Here is a 21,354-nt window from a genome sequence, read left to right on the forward strand (position 1 = left end):
ATAATAATAAAAGTGTAGGCTGTGACAGAATAGCCTACACTCTGCGCAGCCTAAAAAAGGGAGGAGCTGGCTTCATATAATCTGATGCAATCCCGTGAGCTCATTCAGATGACAATAATTGTAAAGGATTCCTACCCGATGACCCGAAAATATCAAGCTTTTTTGATATTATCGTGAGCGCTCCCGACGAGTCCCGAGGTCATAAAAAAGCTAATTAACATAATCCGATCGTGTCGGGGTACTGTTCAAGCCCAAGACCGATCCCGGGGCCGACCAAACGATTTTCCCGGGGGGTCATCCCGATATCTGGTCGGGGATCCTCGGCCCCGGGATCGGCTCAATGTGAACGGGCCCTAAGGTTAGTTACTTTGTGTATGAGCACCGCTCTCCATACATGAAGAGCCGTACTAATAAAAGGTGGCTAATACACACAGATCCCATACTACAAATACACACAACGTGCAATTTAGGAGCGGTTGCACCGCTCAAAAATAGCAAAAGAGTTTAGAGATAAGGCATGGACGAAAATAGAGCCCATAGCATAATGACCAATCAAAGTGACATCACAATATGTAATATTTTGTGAAGCACCTCTCAGTCAGTCAGTGCAACCACACATGCAGTTGCCAGTTTCCCAGAATTGCACCTTTCTAGTTTTATTATTGTCGCAAGTTTACTATGAAAACCGGCACATATTGTCTGCGTATCTCTGTCTGTCTGTAGGTCACGCCTGACACTGTGGTTCCCCTGACACATCACTGTGATATCACAGGTGACATCACCTACCGGTATGTAAAAGTCCATAATGGGTATTGCCCAGAATCCCTTTTATGCCTATATATGAAGATCCCTGATGTCATCGATATACATCACTGGCCAGATGGCCAAGACATGGCCCATATCGGTTCAAGATAGGGATCTCCATGTATGGGCTTAAAAGGGAATGTATGTTGTGATGCCATGGGAACCACTCTAACAGAGTCCCTTTTATGCCCATATGGAGATCCCTGATGTCATCAATATTAAGCCCATAGCTAACAGGACTTTGTACGGGAATGCCCATATATGGAGGAAGACAGCCCATATGATATCTGTGTGGCTGGTTCAGACAGGGATCTCCATGTATGGGCATAAAAGGGATGTACCATATACAGTACATGGATCTCCTTATATGGGTACCAGGGGTCTCCATTATGGTTAACTGGTCCGATATACATCACTGGCCAGAAGGCCAAGAATTGGTGCAACCTCGCCCTTTAGGGTGAGGTCGCATGTCGCCCTGAGGCGTCTTACTAGTTATTATTGTTGTTTTGGCACATCTCTGCGGAACATGTACAAACCAACATTTCGCAGCTTTTACCTGTATGAGTAAGTGACACGTAAACCCTTTTAATGCTTGATTCTTTTCCCTTTCTGGACTGTTTGGCCTTCAGGTTTGCCATTTAAAAAAGGTAATGTTAATTAACTTGATGAAACATCACATCTATGTACGACTAAAGGCCTCTGCCTGGCTTCCTGTTCTATTCACACCCTCCGGTATTCAGCCACTGTCTGTATGGCTTTCCCACATCATTAGTGGTAATGTTAGTGTATAGACAACGTTACAGTACACCGTGTTCCTACGGAGCAGGCTGCTGCTCACCGTCACTGAATACAAATGGAATAATTAACTTCCTCCTAGGCGGGGCAGACAATGTCCATTGCTTTCTAACTGTCTGCTTATGTCTGTGATGTTTGAGTAGACAGATAAGTAGTAGTTTTATTGGCTATATATCAATTCATAGTGACTGTACCATATCGTCGTTGTCGGGTGGAAACCTTGTATGTCCAAAACCGTTCGTTTGGCATTTATCATTTAAAAAAAGAACTAACCTAGTGAAAACAGACGATCTACAAGCACAGTGTGCTTGTAGATCTGCTGTTTTCACTACTTTTGTGCGACGGCCTTGTATGATGAAGCAGGGCTTTACTTTGCGAAAGAACGTACACATTTGAAACTTGGAGATACGAGGTTTCCACCCGACAACGACGATATGTTTTATTTGTGTGCATGCATGTGTGTGCACAGTAAAAATCCTCAGTGTTGATTTATCCATTTGTAACCCTGAGAGTGTACGAACTTAACCTAAATGGACCCTTTATAGGTTAAATGAATCCCGAGGTTATGGTAGTGTGTCAAACTATATGAGCCACTTCAGTCCTTCAGAAGCAATAGGATTTTCCCAGCGAACACTGAATATCCTCTGTATCGGGCAGAAACGTTGCATCTCCATATTTCAACTTTCTCCTGTAAAAGAAAGCCCTACTCCGTCATACACAGTGACACACACAAGTTGCAAAAATAGCCGATGCAATCATGCAATTGGGCTGCACATTTTTGTAATGCCATCTGTGGCTAAAGGATTGGAATGGTAGGGTCCCTCCCTGCTTGGCTTCAGATCTAATTAAGCACAAGCAGACCTCAGTCCCTTTCTGCTTTACTTTGCCATCATCACCAGTTAACATTAATTCAAATACATGTATTCTCATTCTCATTTTGTATTGAGAAACAGTTTAAAAAAAATGCTCAAGTCATGCGTTGCTGTTGCCGTTGATACAGTTTAAAGTACTACATTGGCTGCATCTTTTCGAAAACCAAACTTGCAAAGATAATATATATTTCCAGCCAGGCTTGAGTCCTGTGTGTGACAGGTGCAAGAAGACCCCAGCAACCATCTTCCACATGTTTTGGTCCTGAGCACTTCTGGTCATGTTTCTTTGATAGGGTTTCTAGGGCAGGCCCTATAGACCGTTTTCCTGAGCGCTCCCCATTGCCGTGGTGTAAACAGCAGCCAGTGGTGCAGCCAGTAAAATGATTGAAAATGGGAAATGAACTTATGTTCTTAAGGAAATGTGGGCTACAAGTTACTTTAAAGGAAATCTGTCTATAGGGCCTACATATGCCTGGAATGTCGTGCCATTGCCTACCATTGCTGTCTTTGTCTCTGATAGGGATGGTGTGAGGTCCCCTCCTCACAATGCAGAAAGTTGTCACTTTCTTATCATTGTTGGCTAGACTCCTTATCCTATTTAAGTAGAAGGATGTTACATCCTTCCACTTAAATAGGATAGTCAGTGGATTATAGATGTCATGCAGAATATCATTCTGGATATGGATGTTCTCTCAATGGCCCCACTGAGTGATTCCACAAAACCTGGTCCCATTTATGAGATGTGTGACTGTGAATAACCTGCCTGGATTGGAACTATAATTCTACTTGGTGCCAGCCTGCTACGCTTTGTTCAGTGGATCTGTTTTGTCACTTCGTTTCTCGGTCATTTAAATTTTACCAATCATTTTATAAAAGGAGATTTACTTTTCCGGCAAGTGGGCATGACCTTTGGCTTTGGGCAAGTAGAACATGACCTGTACTTGCCCGACATGCCAATGCCTCTGAGACCTTTAGTGCCATTCCCTGATTATCTTGTCTTGTCTTGTCTTGTCTTGTCTTGTCTTGTCTGTCTGTCTGTCTGTCTGTCTGTCTGTCTGTCTGTCTGTCTGTCTGTCTGTCTGTCTGTCTGTTAGACAAATGAAAACAGGCATCTAATGGGAGTGAGAGAGCGAGAGAGGGAGGAGGGGGCTGACATCCCATCACTGTAAAGTGGATTATTTGTAGCTAACCTGCACGTCCATCCACCTCCACTCAACACAGGAACAACTGTGACTAACAATAGTGACTAACAATACAAGTGTTAATCAGCATCCTCCTCTTCAAGCAAACGCACGCACGCACGCACGCACGCACGCACGCACGCACGCACACACACACACACACACACACACTTTCCACATGCATGTCTTGTATTTGCCTTTTCGGTTACTCTTACTGTAGTACTACTCACTTGGCACTAATTACATGCATGTGCATATAATTCGTGGTAATGATGGCAAATTAGCACTGTAACACTTTTAGCCACGCAAGATATTTACTACAACTCTGTGTGTGTGTGTGTGTGTGTGTGTGTGTGTGTGTGTGTGTGTGTGTGTGTGTGTGTGTGTGCGTGTGCGTGTGCGCGTACGTGCGTGCGTGCGTGCGTGTGTGTGTGTGTGCGTGCGTGCGTGCGTGCGTGCGTGTGTGTGTGTGTAAATGGAAATGTGTTCTTGCATGTAGGTGGAGAATGTTCACATACATTGTGATGCATTGGATTTGAAAGGAACATGAAGCTGAATATGGAATAGACATTTTGAGTTCAAACTTGTATGACTTTCTTTAGACATGGATCAGAGTGCAAGCCAGATAGATAAATTGCTTTGCTGCATTCAAGCAGTGTCTTATTATCCTCAAAAAGATGAGGTCCAGGTATTTTTTTTCCCAGTGGTGGAAAGTAACTATACTGTAAGTACATTTACTCAAATACTGTACTTGAGTACAATTTGGAGGTACTTTTACTTTACTATTTCAATTTCTTATGCTTATACTCAAATACTCTTGTGGTGTTGCTATTTTTACTTGGGAAGAAATCTGATTACTTTTTCCTCCACTGACTAACACAGAATTCAATCAGAAAGGTATACTCTCTTGGCCTAATAATAATAAATGCAAGCAGTGACATTTCAACTCTAACGGAGTAGCCATACCTGCTGTGGGCTATATTATCTCCATTGTCTTCCTCCCTCTCTCTCATACAGATTCATTGTCTACTTCTTTCCAGCTTTCCCTCATATAATATTTCTATACAGTAATTAAAATGTCTCTGTAATGATCAGTCTGATCATTCATGACTTGTGTCAAGTATGTTTATTATCTCAGCAGTCAAAGGTTGTGATTTGAATTAACTGTAGTATTTATTTCTCCTTTCACTTTATTGAACATTATTACTGTTGTTATTCATGTAATATTTATACGACTCATAATTTATAATTTAGAAGGCACTCTTAAGATCTCTATTGGCTTTTGTTACCAGCTTGGTCAAAGGAATCCTCCGGTTCATGGAATAGTGAATAGCGACAGGGTATAACTAATTCATTATGGCATTTCCCTTTGTTTCTCCTTGTGTCTTCCCTTGGAGCCTGCATTATTCGTCGCCATACGATACACCGTGGTCAGGGACGTCCTGGCCATTGGGAAAAGCGGGACAACTCCCGAACGGCCGGTTCATTCCCGGCCATTAGGAAAAAATTCAAAATAAAATGTCGGCCTTCGTTCCATTTTGGGGGCTGGGTGGCCAACAAAGTAAATCGTCACTGTCAGGCCGAAACCTTGTATCTCCAAGTTTCAAATGTGTAAATTTTTTCGCAAAGTAAAGCCCTGCTTCATCATACAAGGCTGTCGCACAAAAGTAGTGTAAACAGCCGATCTACAAGCACACAACGCCTCGCGATGCGAGGCGTTGTGTGCTTGTAGATCAGCTGTTTTCACTTGTTTAAATCATTTTTAAAATGATAAATACAAAACAAACGGTTTTGGATATACAAGGTTTCCACCCGACAACAACGAAATATAACTCATGTAATTGGCCCACTGGCTTAGTAGCAGCAGCGCTGTAGAGAGATCTCTCTCTCTCTATAGCGTGCAATGAGGGCCTCTCCAACTCTTTTTCCCGGGCTGAATCAGGGGCCCAGCATGTCCCTGACCGTGGTACAATATGGCGTACAGATGACTTTGTTGTATGCTAGAAACAGTTCTTACGGGTCATAACGGAAACCAAGAAGGTAGGCTAGGCTACAAGAGCCTAGCCTACCTTCACTTTGTGGACATAATTAAGTGCAAGAAAGATTCCTTCAACTACTGTATGTCTTTATATGGGTAACCAGATAATGGGTGCTTGAGATAATTGGGTACTTTTTAAATAAACAGGGGGATAAGCCTTGGTATTACCCTAATAGGCTCTATCTTGATGTGTATGTATTCTCTATCATGAATCATTCACATGTGTCTAAGAAGACTTACTTAACCCATTCCTCACCACCTTAACAACATCTGAATGCTGCTCCAATGATTTTAGCCACAGCAAACTTGGGGGGAAGATCTACAGTGCAAGCTCACAATGCTTTTATAACACTTGGTTATGAGAGATTTGGGGTGTAGACTGACAAAAGCTGTCCAAGTACAGGGCCAACTCTAGTTTATTAAGTCTAGAGGGTTTAAGTGGTTAAATCAGACTGAAGATCAAAGCAGAATCTGAAGCATACCTGCTGTGTCAGAGATTTCAAGCTAGATTGAAAATGTTTTCATCTTTTTAATGATGCTATTGTTACAGGGACGTGCAGAGAATGTTAAAGGGGCAGGGGCTGGAAGGGCCTTTTGGTGGAAATATCGAAAATAGCCGACCTCCAGCGGGAGTTTGGAGGTCGGCTATTTCCGGTGCGTGATACCACACTGAAATAGGCATAAGCAATGCAATACAAGAGATGTGGCGTATCGGCATGGATTTCTACACAGATAGGGTAATTCTTTCAACATAAGATCCTGCATTCAAGTTCAGGAAAAATTGGACTAGGCAATTTTCTTGAATGCTGCCTTCAGGTATGGCATGGAAAGAGGGCATTTGTATTTCTTTCACCAAGGTAAAAATTGCATTTATGGTCTGGAGAGGGCACTTTTTACAGACGGGTAAAAGGGTAGGGACTCAAGCCCCCTTTGATGTCTATGTGTGAACGTGCCTGATTGCTAACAGTGCCTAGCTACTACTTCAGTGTGCTTTGCTTGGAATCCCAGCCAATGATGTAGGCAGGCACTGTACATCACTGAACTATCCACAGCCCACACAAGACGAGAAGACAGGTATAGGCTACCATCTAATAGTGAGCATTAGTGAGGACCGATGACAAAATGACTATTTTCTATCGATTCCTCACCCCCTGGAGACTTGAATTCATGGATATTTTTTATGTGCCTTTGTGTCTCCATAAGGAACCACTGCTGGTCATAAAATGATTGGCTCAGGAATGCGACAAAAACAAAATAAATATCCATGAATTCCAGTCTCCATGGATTTTTCCGTTTTCCCAGTGGTGGAAAGTAACTATGCTTTAATTAAATGTCCTCAAATACTGTACTTTAGTACAATTTTGAGGTACTTTTTAGTTGTTTTTACTGGATTTACTTGCGCCTTGAGTGCCAACTTTCCCACCCACATACTGAATATGTACTTGTGCGCTCTGCTGGCGTACGAGTAGGCCATATATGGCCACGAGTGCACAAGGTGCAAGTTGGCACCTCGACTGAACGCAGTCTAATTCTATTTCTCCAATACTTTATACTTCTACTCCACTACATCTCAGAGGTCAAATATTGTATTTTTTACACCACTACAATTATTTGACAGCTTTAGTTACTAATTACTTTGCAGAGTTTGATTAACTCAGCGTAGCATTAGTTCATGTAGACACTGAAGGCAGAACGTTACATGCTATTTCTCTTCCTGGACCCCCACTCATTCATTCGTTTAAGTTAATTCATACATACTCCCACAAGTCAGTCTTCACATTCAACCTCACTTCATTCTTATTCACTACAAGCTATTTCACACACAAACCCTCATTCCCTCAGTGCAACTTATGCAGTCTTTTTAAGCAGCTTCTGTTCACTGCTCATTCTACATGCTTAGCTGTCAAAGCAGGTTGTACAGTCGGTGTCAAAATTCCTCCACCTCCCCGGCCTCCTCCCTGTGGCATTTAGTTTCAATTGTATTAGGATGATTCTGTGGTTTATTCTTTCTTCCTATGTGGTAGTTTAAATTATGTAATGAAGGTTCATATTTGTGTATGTATAAATATCTGTATCTTAGCTCTGCTCTGGGAGGGTTGTGATCTCAGATTCTGTGTTAATGCTTACGCAGATAATCGGTAATATCACATGAGCAGAGTCACATCGCCAAACTGAATAGAAATATCATTGCAATAAAATGGCAAATGGTTAATTCTGAGCTGAAGTGTCTAAAATAATTATTACAGAACATACAATAACCACTTAAGTCCTATTTTTAATTTGGCTATTTGAAAATAGATGTGCTATTTTTGAAAAGTTCCAATCCCTTATACTTTGGTACTGTATATTTTGATGTCAACAATGTTGTACTTATAAACAAGCAATATTTCCAATACAGATCTTTACTTGTAACTGTCAGGATCTGTATTATTGTGTAGTATGTCTATGTGTTTTCGGTACCTTGTTTTGTAGTGTGTTCGTTCGGTCTGTTGTCCACCCTGTGAGTGATTATGTTCATATTGTTTACCTGTGTCCTGTTAGTTATATCCTGTGTTGATTGTCCTTTGTTAAAGGGGTCAAAACATAAAAAAATATTGTTTCCTGACCTCAATTACACCCCAAAAAACGTAATCATCCAGGGGAGGATGTGGTTGTAGGGGAGGGTGAACGCAACAACTGTACTGGTAAACAGTAAATGGTGCATTGGAACGATACAAACACAGTGGAAAGTAACATCAAAGGTGATACACCCTACAACGCCATCCACCCCTGGATGATGATGCGTACGACCAGAGGAGAATGAACTCACTGAGCCTAATTATTCATAAAAAAAAACTACAGATTACAGAAAAACCACTGAATGTTGAATGTTATTATTATTTTTTTGGGTGTAATTGAGGTCAGGCAACATGAAAAAAGCCACAACAATTTGTATTTGTATTTTCTTGATGTAATGACCCCTTTAATGACGCTAACAGTGCCTACTACTTCAGTGTGCTTTGCTTGTTAGTTGTTATCCCATATCCAGTGATGTCATTGGCAGGTAGGTCTACTTTAACATCACTTCTACTGAACTACTGTATCTACAGACCCAATGTAAACGAGCCCAAAAGTTTTCTTGAGGACTTTATCCTTTTAGTTGACCTTGTATCAGTGAACTGTACTGCCCTGTACCATTTCCTATGCAAACTTAAATCAACTTCAATCAATCAATCAATCAATCAATCAATCAATCAATCAATCAATCAATCAATCAATCAATCAATCAATCAATCAATCAATCCCACACAAAGTGAGAAGACAGACTGTATCATCTAATAGTATGTTAATTAAAACCAGGGATTTATTTGCATTGGATATTCAAAAATAGCAGATATTAGGTCTACAAGCTCACAGCACGTCATTTAGTGCCACGCTGCAAGCTTGTACATCTGCTATTTTTGCAAAGATCTTGAAAGTGTGAGAACTACTGATTTGGAAGGCGTTTGTAGAATCGGCCTCAGGTCTTAATGGGTTAAAGATTACGGTTGGGAAAAGGAGGTCAAGTGTTCCTTTAATAATCCAGCTTCACTTTATTGTCAGCAATTGTTTATCCTTCGAGGCGATCTGAATATTCCCTTTCCCTTTATGATCTTTACAGCACTGTCTTTTATGGCTTTTATCAGTCCCATTTGGCTTGAATTAGGCCCATCATTAGACTGCTAATTGGACAGAAGCAAGGCTATTATTGCTGCTAATGCTTCCAGAGTTTAATTGGCATCACTCAGACAGATGGTGATTGTTGGTATAGGCTCATAATAGTGGGGCAAGTCCTATACCTTAGAACATTTATTTTAGCATTATTATTGAAAATGACTCAATAATGCCCAGAATAACCACAATACTACCTACTACTGAACAAATGTCACTACTTGTGATGCACATTTCAGTCCGCACTTATTGTATGTTGACATCATGCAGTTAATGTATTGGAGAGGGCTTTTCCCCTAGCAATTTAATTCTGGGACATCAGAAAAAGAACATCTGCCAGCTCCTTTGATCTGATCTGATCTCTGATCTGATCTGACATATTGTCTTCCACTGATGCTGATCATCATCACTGCTCTTGAACAGGATTTTTTAGGCTAGTTTTCCTACATGATTTCGGGCTACAATTTACTTATATTGCTGTTTAATTACAAGTATATCTTATTAACTTAAGTTGAGCTAAAATAAACAATTGATAAATAAACATGTACCGTGATAGTTATTCATTCAGGTGCTATGTAAAAGGCATCAGTGAAAAGAGTTACTGATGCGACAGAGTGTATTGGATGCAAGTACTGCTGCTTCCATCTGCTGGTGAACAGGAAGCACTGCATCCAACTCTGTCCAATGTAGCAAAATAAGATCTCTTCTAAAGATAGGCGTTAACTCTCGGTGCCACCCTGGCAAAGAACAGATTGTTACATATTCATTCTATCCTTGATTACATAGTTTTAGAAAGCTTTCTTTTGAAATGCCACAGCACTTTTGCACCAATAAATCATTAATTCCTCTCTTTCTTTCTTTCTTTCTTTCTTTCTTTCTTTCTTTCTTTCTTTTCCCCCTGGGGGCCGGAGCAGAGGCAATAATTGACAGGCAAAATCCCTCTGCAGCGACACTAGGGATGTGTATCGTTCACCTTTGAATCGATACGATACCTTTTTAGATACCTGGGAATCGATACGATACCCGTTTCGATACTTTTTATTTAAGTTTAACTTCAACACGGAACGAGTGGGGACTCGCTGCTGCGGTAGAGCAGAGGTGATGATGATGATCATACAGTGTGGCGGAGCGGAGAGTATAGACGTTCGATAATCATCATAATAATGAACATTATTGTCGGCTATTTTCCACAGTAACGAGTGTAGCCTACTAAAGCGTCATTAAACTCTCAGTAGCCCAACTGTTACAGATGCGACCGGCCAGGGGTGCGTTCCAGAGTATCGAAACGAGGTATCGTTTGTTTTTATGTGAACCGATACCCGATAGTATCGACGTCATGCAATCGATACCATTAAAAGTATCGCAGACGATACCCATCCCTAAGCGACACCCACAGGCAAATAGGTTTCATTGCAGCTCAAAAGGCCTCAGAACACAGAGAAAAGAACCTGCCATGACTCACTGTCTGGAGTGGGTTTTTCAGTTCAAACCTTTTAATACACGTTTGAAGGACCATGATAAAGACTTTTAGCCTATATAATATATGTTTTGTAAAAACAGCATGTCATGAGACCTTTAAGAGGTTAATTAGACGAGAGACACTCCAGAGGTTGTCTACTGCGCTCCCTTGGTCATCTCAGACAGAGACCTCACAGCAGTGAAGAACGTGTCAGGTTTCTCGGTCTCCTCCAGTTGAGCCTTTCCGCAGATGAATGGAGGATGGAAGTCCATGGGGTTTTCGGTGCCCACCACCCAGTTGAAAGTACTGAAATGACAACACAACACAGGTTTTTTAAATATGATGACATATGCTTTCATAATCATAGAGCATCGCAGCGAGTGGATTACTGGTGCCACTAAAAATCTTCCCCATCGTTTTCCCCATAGACTTTTACAAAAAGCCTAGAACCTCAGTGAATCATGGCCATAAAACCGTTTATCCTCTATAAAACATATTTTAATATTTAGTTATTGGATATACTACATACCCTTTGTTTAGCGATTTTCAAAAATATATTTTCAAAGAAACAAAGGTTTCATGGTGATGATTCACTGACATCCTGGATGGCTTGGTTCTAGGCTTAACATAATTGTTATACATATTTTTGTGAAAGTCTATGAGGAAATGAACAGGAGATTTGTTTGTGGCACCAGTAAACCACCCACACTGCAATGCCCTATAATCAGCATTTTATTTTTTTTATTTTTTTTACTTGTATCTATCTGTTCCTTTGGTTGTGGCTTTTCTCTTGTACAGTAACTTGTAAAGAACTTGCTAATGCTATGTATACATGACAAAATATGATTGTAGTCACCAAGGAAAGACCCCATTTATACTTTGCATTCAAATGTGTTTGTATTTGGAGGTCTTATCTGGATAAGAGAAAATGCATTATCCAGAGCAATTTATCTTTTTGTCTACATTTACTGACCATATGGCATGCATGCATGGCACCATAGGACAAGATCTCACAAGCAATGTAAAGGAGCTTTCTATGGAAAGTTAACAATACAACCCTTCAAACAACTGTTGACTCTGCTCGTCCTTGCAACATTGCAAAGATCATGTCCAATAACTTCTCTGCTTTTACATTGATAGAACTGCACATGTGGACCCATTTACATTTTGGTGAATACAACACTGTGCATAGAAAGTCTGTCTTCAGTGACTTTTTAGTTTTTAACTGTTATTGTGATAACTGTACTGAGATATACTGAAAATCTTTTAAAATTCCACACTGAAAAGGCCATTACCACTGAGGATTATAACTATAACTATAAAAGCATAGTTTTAAAAATCATCAAGTGGATGTCAGTTTTCACACTTTCACGACTATAAAAAAATACAATGGTGAACAAATATAGGTATAGTTATCTTATCTTTATAGTTATTGTGCCCAGTGGGAATGGCACTTAAACATTTTAGCCCAAGGAAACAAAGAGACTGTACAGACTGTATAACATGCATAATGCTGCATTCACACTGCAGATATATAGTTGAACGTTTTGCTTGCTTGGTCAATGTTATCTCAATGGAAACCAGCTTTAAAGATAGAGGAGATACACAGAACAAAGCTTTGAAAGCTTTAAAGCTGGTTTCCATTGAGATTACATTGACAAAGCAAGCTAAACGTTCAACTATATATCTGCAGTGTGAATGAGGCATAAGGTTCACTAACCTGATACTGTTCCAGCCAGACTCTGGACTGAAGCTCTGGAGGACGGTGGGAATGCAGCCAATCTCGGTGTAGATAGCCATGTAGTATCCTGTAGACCAGGGACATGCAGAGAATGTTAGAAAGGTGGGGGCTGAAATTTCTAATAGGGCCTTTTAGAGAAATTATTGACAATAGCAGACCCTCAAGCTCACAACCCGTCTTGGCTATTTTTGATGCTTGATACCACACTGAACTAAACAAAATCAAGTCTGATAAGCAGAATTATGATACATAATTCTGTGATTTGTGTATGAAGCTCATATGACCATATAAGTTATATTATGAACTGAACTTACAGTATAGACCACATTTTGGTCGGATACTCTAAGCTCAGGCTAATAGATTACAGGTCATGGTAACTTTGGTTGCCATGACTGTAATCATGTTTTGGTTTATACTGTATGTCACTAGTGGAAAATTACCAACACTACGTGTCACTAGTCTTCCTTGTTATGATCTGGGAACAAATCAATGAGTCCCACGACTTCTACTGTTATAATGTCACTGTCTTCCTTGTTATGATCTGGGAACAATCAATGAGTCCCACGACTTATACTGTTATAACTGCACTCTTTATATACATGTTAACTTCCATTTTGGAAGAGAGAGAGAATTATCAAGCTGCCGCTATGGTATGCTCACTGTCTGTCTTCCTTGTCTGACTCTCTTAAAATACAGCAATCTAAGATATACGTCCTTTGGTCTCTTTCTCTTATTTTGGTTATGGATTTATATATATCCATACTTGTTTAACATTAATATTAATTTATTTAACAAAGTCAATACTGGAGATGTGGCGTAACAGCATGGATTTCTACACAGAGAGAGGGCAATTCATTCAACATAAGATGCTGTATTCAAGTTCAGGAGAATTTGGACAAGGCAATTCTTTTGAATGCTGCCTTCAGGCAGGGACGGACTGGGACTAAAATTCAGCCCTGGCATCTTAGCCCAGACCAGCCCCCACAACCAGCGCGCGCGCAGATACTCTACCGACTCATCCGGTCGAGACACATACAAATACACAAGCTCTTAATACCACAACTTTTACAGAACAACATAAATGATAATGATAACTACACAACCCACAGGCAACTACACAATCCATAAATTGTATAAGTTAGCGTACAGTTCTCACCAACAAGGGGAGTATGAACATGACATTGGCAAATAACAACTTAGCGTTAGCAAGCTGGGATCTTTTGGCAATGTGTGCCCTGGCAGAAAAAAGGTTGAGAAAAGGTTGACACTAGTAACTAGTGTTGTTGCTGCTCTTATACCACCATTATTATTATTATTATTATGAGAAATGCACTCCTTAAAGTTGAAACAGAATAAGTTAAGAACCAATTAACCAGTCTGCTTAAAGTATGCATCTGTAGCAGCTAGTTGACAGTGCAGTGAGACATAATTGCCTTCCTTTGATCCATTAACAAGGGGCAGTTACTACTTATTGGCATCAGCTGCCAGCTGGACACAGAGACACAATCACCTCCCCTCTGCAGGGCTCTGTGTCTGTCTCATTTCTCCAAAAGCCCTTGAATATGATTGAAAATGATTAAGGATTAGGCCTACTGTGATAATGGTAAGCTTACGTTTCATATCGCACTCACCTTACCTGTAACTTTCACTACTCCCCGAAAATATATATTTTTTTTTTTCGGCCCCCAGCCCTCTGGCCTAGCGGCCCACCGGGCATATGCCCGGTATGCCAGATGGCCAGTCCGCCCCTGCCTTCAGGTATGGCATGGAAAGAGGGCATTTGCATTTATTTTACCATAGTAAAAACTGCATTCATGGTCTGGAGAGGGCACTTTTTACAGACGGATAAAAGAGCAGGGGCTCAAGCCCCCTTTGATGTCTATCTGTGCACTGCCTGCTGTAGACCCCAGAAATGGGGCAAATGAGTACCAAACACTCGCCCCAAAAAACACTTCACTTCAGGCATCTATCCGGTGGAACAGAATGATCTCTGTCTGGTCTTCCTAAATTTTAAAACTCTCAGAATTACATTATAATAACATGTAAGTATGCCGTAGGTACAGTGCATGCATGATTCTATTGGTGGCAGAGATATGAACAGGGCAAAAGTGTGACGTGGCGGACAGACTGACTGGAGGTTTTGATAGTAACTGCGACCTGACAGTCGCAATGAAATACTGTATTACTTCCTCTTACCAGAGGGGGGCAGCGGTTTCATCCAGGTGTTGACCAGCACTCCCATTCCCCAGCTAGAGGAGGAGCCCAGGAACTGCTGAGCCATGAGCTGAGCATCCTCAGGAACCTGCATGGGGTTGAAGGTGGCATCCAGAGGCTTCTTCTTGCAGGAGAATTTCTTCCAGTCGACCTCATAGTAGACTTTCTGTTAGGAGATTGATAGAAAGTGCAAGAAAGTGAGACAGAGAAAGAGAGAGCGAGAGAAAAATAAAATCTATATATTATATTTATATATTTTAAACCTCGTGAAAAGTGATTGATTTCCTGTTGCTCTTGGTGTTAATTTATATCTACTGTAGCCTACGACATTAATGTTGCCACACACGCGCGTTAAAGACCACCGCTCAGTTCACACGGGTGTGATTTTTACTAAAGTAAAAGTATCAATACTGCAATGTAGAAATACTCTGTTACAAGCAAAAGTCCGGAATTAAAACTGTACGTAATAGTACAAAAGTGTTGGCATAAAAATGTATCCCATAAAGTATCAAAAGTAAAAATACGCATTATGCAGAATATCCCATTTCAAGTTTTCAAATCTTTTGAAAATAGCAAGATCTACAAGCCCACAATGCGTTGCATCGCGACGTATTGTGAGCTTTTGGAGTTATCGTACTCAAGTAAACTGCAAATAACTGCAAATTGTGCTTAAGTGCAGTACTTCATTAAGTAAATGTAATGTAAAGTAACTAAGCAAATGTACTTACATGTAGTTACATTAGTGAAAGTACAGTACCTTATTGAAGAGCATCAGCTTGTCCACTGCAAAGGTCTCGTTGCCAGCCATTCCAAAGCTTCTGACGCGGATCCTCTGACCGAAAGCATCGTAGCTCATCATGCCTGTGCCCATAACACCATTGCTGAGTGACTATGAGGGGGCAGAGAAAGAAAGAGTTAAAGGGAATCTCAAAATGAAATTGATCTTGAATTTTGAAATCATATGCAATTGACCTTATTCACATGACATCAAAATGGAGATAGGATAGGATAATACATACCACACTAAAGTCTCCATTCATTAGTGGTGGTACCACTATGGACACAAGAGAGGACATGCACATGAGGACGCGCACGCAAGCACGCACGTACGTACACGCACGCACACACGCACGCACGCACGCACGCACGCACGCACGCACACACTTAATGTCTTAGTGGTTAGGTGGCAACCACCGCACACATGCACTATACCAGTGGTTCTCAAACCTTTTCATGTCAAGGACCCCAAAATTGACACTTATTAGCCTGCAGACTCCCATTTGAAAAGATATGCCAAGGACCCTCATATTAAGAGAAGATTTTTGTGGCTCTAGCAGTGATTCTCAACCACATGCATTAGGGCCACGGCCCCTCATTAACTGCAATTTATATTGTAAAATCAATGTCAATTTAACTCTGAGAGTGTACCATTTGTACTCTCCCGGAGTTAAGGGTCCATATTTGGTTCCTATCTATCATTTAGCTGGACCACAGTTTGAGAACCAATGCACTATGCGGCGGTCTTTAATTAGTCTCTGTTGCTAGGATGAATCAGTCAGGCCAGGTATATGTTGGAGGGTAGGGTTAGGATCATAGGCGATTTTAAGGGGTGTCCTAGGGTGCACGTGCACCCCCTGGCCGCCAGGCGGCCATTTTGATTTTTTTGATCATAATAAACACGCAATATGATTAATAAGAAGAACATCTCAAATTCGCCTTTTTTGACCCTTTGAAGCACCCATAGCATGACTTCTAAACCAATCACAGCAAATGGGGGGCGGGAGGTAATAGGACTACTGGTTTCTCAACCAATCACAGTGACTGTCTGAACGTCTCTGACAGCACAGCTGAAAAACAAACGGCAGATGATGACACCTGCAGATTTATCTAAATAACAGAATTAAACAGTTGTTTCACAGTGGAATATGCTACCTGGGGTTAACTACAGACATCCATAGGACATGTGGATAGCTTTTACATTTACCATACGTGAACTAAAGTTTTCGGCGCTGCTCAACGAGGCTGGAGCGCGCATGCTTGCTTCACTTGCTTGTAAATATTGGTAGCTGCTGGTTATGGATCTTTGGTGGTGTGGACGTGGTTGTGCCACACCACCAATGTAAATGACTGCTTGATTGCTTGATGAATGATGATTAACTTGATGTTTGGCTTTATATGTCCTGGCTGTGCTGCCTCTGTCTGCAAAATAAGTAAATAAATCCTATAGATAGACATATGGTGTCTAGAAAAAGAAGCACCTGTTTTACACTTTTTTTTGTTTATATTGTGTTACATTTGGGTACAAAATTAACTGCAGAAATCCGCTAAAACAACATTACAAAACCGCTAATATCCGCAATTATTTTCGCGTGCGCGCGCGCGTGCATGAGGTAATAGAGGTCGTGCACCCCCTGCTGGAAGAGGCTAGAATCGCCTATGGTTAGGATGCACTAAATGCAGCTAGAACCATGATATATTTCGTCACCTTCTTAAACTAATGTAGCCTAGTTCCAGACCCTGAATCGCTAGCCACACTCCTTTAAATTAACGAAATGTCAAATCAGGCTGAGTGTCAGGCTAAAACTAATGGCCTTTTTATGGAAAAAATAAAAATAAAAAAAATGATAAAACTATATGATATTTCTTAATTTCACCCAAAACATCTATAACAATTTACGACTAGTAATATAAAAATGACACTGTCTGTCAGTTACATAAGAGGATTAAATAGGATTAAACCTGATTTAGGCCAAATTAATTTACTGACTTACTCCGGACTTGGGCCATTTTCTTTGGCCAACGTCAAAAAACCATGTGATATGAGTGTCATAAGGAGCTGACTTGGCAAAAATATAATTTTCCTCAAAAAAGGCTGTTAGTTTAAGAAGGTGACAATTTATAAATGTTTTGTTTTATTTACTTATTTACTTAATAAGCAATTATACTGCAAAGAAATACCTAGTATAGTGGAATTTAGAGAAAGACAGAGATACTATTTTTTATTTTTTTTCTGTGTGAGTGTCAATATGTCAAAATGGACATGCATGGTCACAACTGTTTTGGAAAAGGTTAGGTTTGTCTAGGTTATTTTATGGGGGTCTAAATGGACCCTTACTAGTCTGTAACTTTGACAGTGTACAAATGGAACGAAATGACCCGCTAAATGGACCCTTACTAGTCTGTAACTCTGACAGTGTACATTTGGTTCCATGTGTACACTGTCAAAGTTAAGGGGAGACCATCACATTCCAAAGTTTGAGAACCACTTTTCTAAAAACAAAAAAATGTTTTAAACCGGTGTCCCTATTTTGGGCATTTCAAAATGTCACTCTATGGCACAACAGAGGCAATATGCAAACTAGGTTTAATGGATGTGGTCTCAACTGTATTGAGAAAAAAACACGAATACACACTATTGTCAAACAAGAGCTACTTTTCTGTCCAACACATTGCAGCTCACCACAGGGCACGGGCTTCTGTGCAGCAGTTGACACCAGCGCCAGGCTGACGCAGGCCAGGAGACTCAGGAGGTTCATGGTGAAAGAGTGGAGTCTTTCAGGTAGAGAGAGGATCTGAGAGCGCTCTGCGGGCTTCAAGGTTACACACACCTCCCTATATACACTACATGCTCATGCACAGGTGGCCGTGCTCACACGCTACTTTTCACGCCCGTCCAGTGCATGACTAAAAATACCTTTCTGTCATGGATAACCTTTGGATGACCTACTGTACTAGACAATTTGCCCTCCTGGCCCCCAAAAACTGTGGAATAAACTCCCTGTCGCACTTAAAACAACAGACTCACTCCCTAGCTTCCGCCGTGGACTGAAGACTCACCTCTTCAGACTCCACCTAAACCCATAGCACTACTGTAACACTCCCCTTCCCTCGATGGCCACACATGAAGCTAGATAGCATTTTCCAAAATGTTCGGTGGTCGGAGACAGTATGGACAGTCACAGGCCTTTAAGTTAAGACATAAGATCTGGTTCTTAAGAGAATCAAAATACAGCCCTTTGACTCATTGCTTCAGAACTGGGATCGAAACTTATGGCTTCCCAGGCGGGCTATCTAACCATTCAGTTATGGCCGCCCCATCATCAGCAATGTATTGTTTTCCCCCTCCTATAAATGTAGTGGAGTCAAAAGCACAATATTTGTCTTGAAAAAAAAGTGAAAGGCATAAGATAATAATGAAAAAGGGTTATGCACACATACTCATAAATAACGATATACCTTATATAACTAAAACAATTTCAACTGCATATAAACCAGCAAGACTCCCTAATCGGGAGATAAGTGACTGTCACGTCGCATACACAAAGTTTGGAAGGCAGTCATAGCCAATCAGGAGGGACTATGGGAAATGGGACAGATCGATGTTGATGACATGACTTTGGAGATATTGTGTACCGCTTTGCGTGATTTTAGGACAAAATCTGTAGGAGCAGTGTCCAAAAATGTGTTTGAAAAAATCGGCCTGATGGTGGCGCTAAATGGGACATATCCCTGTTGATGACATGACAGTAGACATACTGTGTACCGCTTTGCGTGATTTTAGGGCAAAATCTGTAGGAGCAGTGTCCATAAATGTGTGAGAATCGGCCTCATGGTGGCGCTAGAAGAGGGCCATGTGAGAAATGAGGGGTGGGGGTTGTGGTCTGGCAGCCAAAGAGTGTGTGCAAAGTTTGGCTTGGATAGGGGCAACGGTGGCGGAGATATGAGTAGGGCAAAAGTGTGACGTGACAGACTGACTGACTGACTGACTGACTGACAGCCGGTGGAGGTTTTGATAGTAACTGCGACCTGATCACAATTACGATTAGAATCGTTGTTTGTTGTTTAAAAGCAGGAGGAGAACAGATGCAGAGCAGGCAGCATGGTAGGGCACCTTGTTAAGACACAGTCTACAAACATCATCCAAAGGTCGTGGGTTCAAAAAATCCTCCTGCTTCTTTACTGTGAATCATGTTTTGAACACTAACATCCCGAAACGACAATTAAAAGCACTAAAAGAAACATGTGAAAATGTGTGGAAGTGCAGTGGGGCAGCGGATAGTTGGTGGACACCTCTGTGACCTTTGGCAAATAGGGCCACAAGGCGACCAGGGCCACAGGTTCAATTGCCGTCTCTGCAAGCAAGGCCACAGGTTCAAGTCGAGCCTAGGGGAGGCACTGAAGCCAATACTCATTGATGTATTCATGTACAGTAGGGATGGTGGAGCAGTGTTGCTCCCACTGTTTCCAGACAGTAAAATTGGGGGGTTATGCTACACAAATACACCCATCTGAGTGAGATCTGCACCTGGCTCAATGACAATAAACTATCAATACACTTACAGTAGGTAAAACCGAATCCATCCTCTTTGGGTAAATTCATAATCATAACCTCAGCAAAGTTGATAACTTCACAATCAAAGTGGGTGATACTGTAATAGCAAGACAAAACTAAATCACCTACCTGGGTTGCATCTAAAGGGGGTATCATAGTACAGTGGTGTAGTCTTTTAAAGTCAGAAAACGACAACATTACGTCATTAGCTGCGGTGAAGAGCCATCACCGTGGAGCGGGGCGTGGACCATCTCTCCTCTTTTTTTACTTTCAGACATCTCCCCATCACCCCGTTCACTGATTGGTCGATCTAGACCAATCAGTGTGCCCCCTGGTTTTAGAGGTCACTGATTGGTCGATCTAGACCAATCAGTGTGCCCCCTGGTTTTAGAGGCACAAGGCACGGTGATAGGACTTCACTGTGAGTCTGTGACTATGATGGCCATCACATTTTTAGGTGATAGCTTATCACCTAAAATGTGAGGTGATAGCTCTTCACCTTGGACTCTGATAAAGCCTTTAGAGGCAAACCTTTCCAGTGAAAAAATAAGTACTAAAGGTAATCAGAAAAGTCAACCAACAAATGTGTTTCTTGCAAAGGGTCGCCCCTCTGGTCAATAGCAATACACGGAAGACTCTAGGAGGTGCACTCATTCTGCCCCTCCTTGACTATGGAGTCCACGTATGGTATCGCAATGCCCCAAATGCTTTAAAAACAATGCTCCAAACAGCCCAAAATAAACTGATTAGAGTCCTACTTGGCCTTCCTTCTCTCGGGCTCACCTTACCTCTTATCACTATTTGAGGGTAGCCAAAGTACAGCATCTTGCAATGGGCCTGGTGTACAAGATACACTACACCACTAAGATACCCATGTACCTGGCAAAATACTTTATAAACGTTAAGGGTGTCCACAATCACACCAGAGGCAGCTCCACAGACCACAGATCACGTTCAACCCATGTTTGGCTCTAAAAAAGGTTCAAATTTGTTCTCCTGCTATACCACTAACATGTGGAACGCTTGTAAATCCCTAACATTCTTTAAAATCGGTCTGAAAAGTCACTTACAGGTGGCTGCTACTCGAAATTTGTAATTAACAAAGCCTATACTTACCTCCCCTTTTCCACTGTAAATATATTACATTTTTTTCTTCTTTTTTTATTTTTCTGTTTTACGACTGTTTTTCTTTTTTGCTATTGATGATATCCTCTGCATACTGTGTTCT

At 41.2% G+C, this 21,354-nt stretch overlaps 2 protein-coding genes across 2 annotated transcripts in view; one reads left to right on the forward strand and one right to left on the reverse strand.

Moving 5' to 3' along the window:
- The window catches only part of shoc2 (SHOC2 leucine rich repeat scaffold protein), a 618,526-nt gene that overhangs the window by 165,687 nt on the left and 431,485 nt on the right, over positions 1 to 21,354 (forward strand). The gene's annotated exons all lie outside the window — the stretch shown is intronic.
- LOC308282400 (ependymin-like) lies at positions 10,939 to 18,330 on the reverse strand (the record flags this gene model as incomplete). The annotated part of the gene is made up of 6 exons (XM_080722745.1): positions 10,939 to 11,145; positions 12,560 to 12,647; positions 14,777 to 14,960; positions 15,552 to 15,683; positions 15,814 to 15,848; positions 18,255 to 18,330. 6 exons carry the CDS (start codon positions 18,328 to 18,330, stop codon positions 10,995 to 10,997), a joined length of 666 nt encoding a protein of 221 aa, XP_080578871.1. The 3' UTR covers positions 10,939 to 10,994.

This window comes from Nannobrachium achirus, assembly GCF_963921795.1.
Source record: "Nannobrachium achirus genome assembly, chromosome: 3".
NCBI classification, from domain to species: Eukaryota; Metazoa; Chordata; class Actinopteri; order Myctophiformes; family Myctophidae; genus Nannobrachium; species Nannobrachium achirus.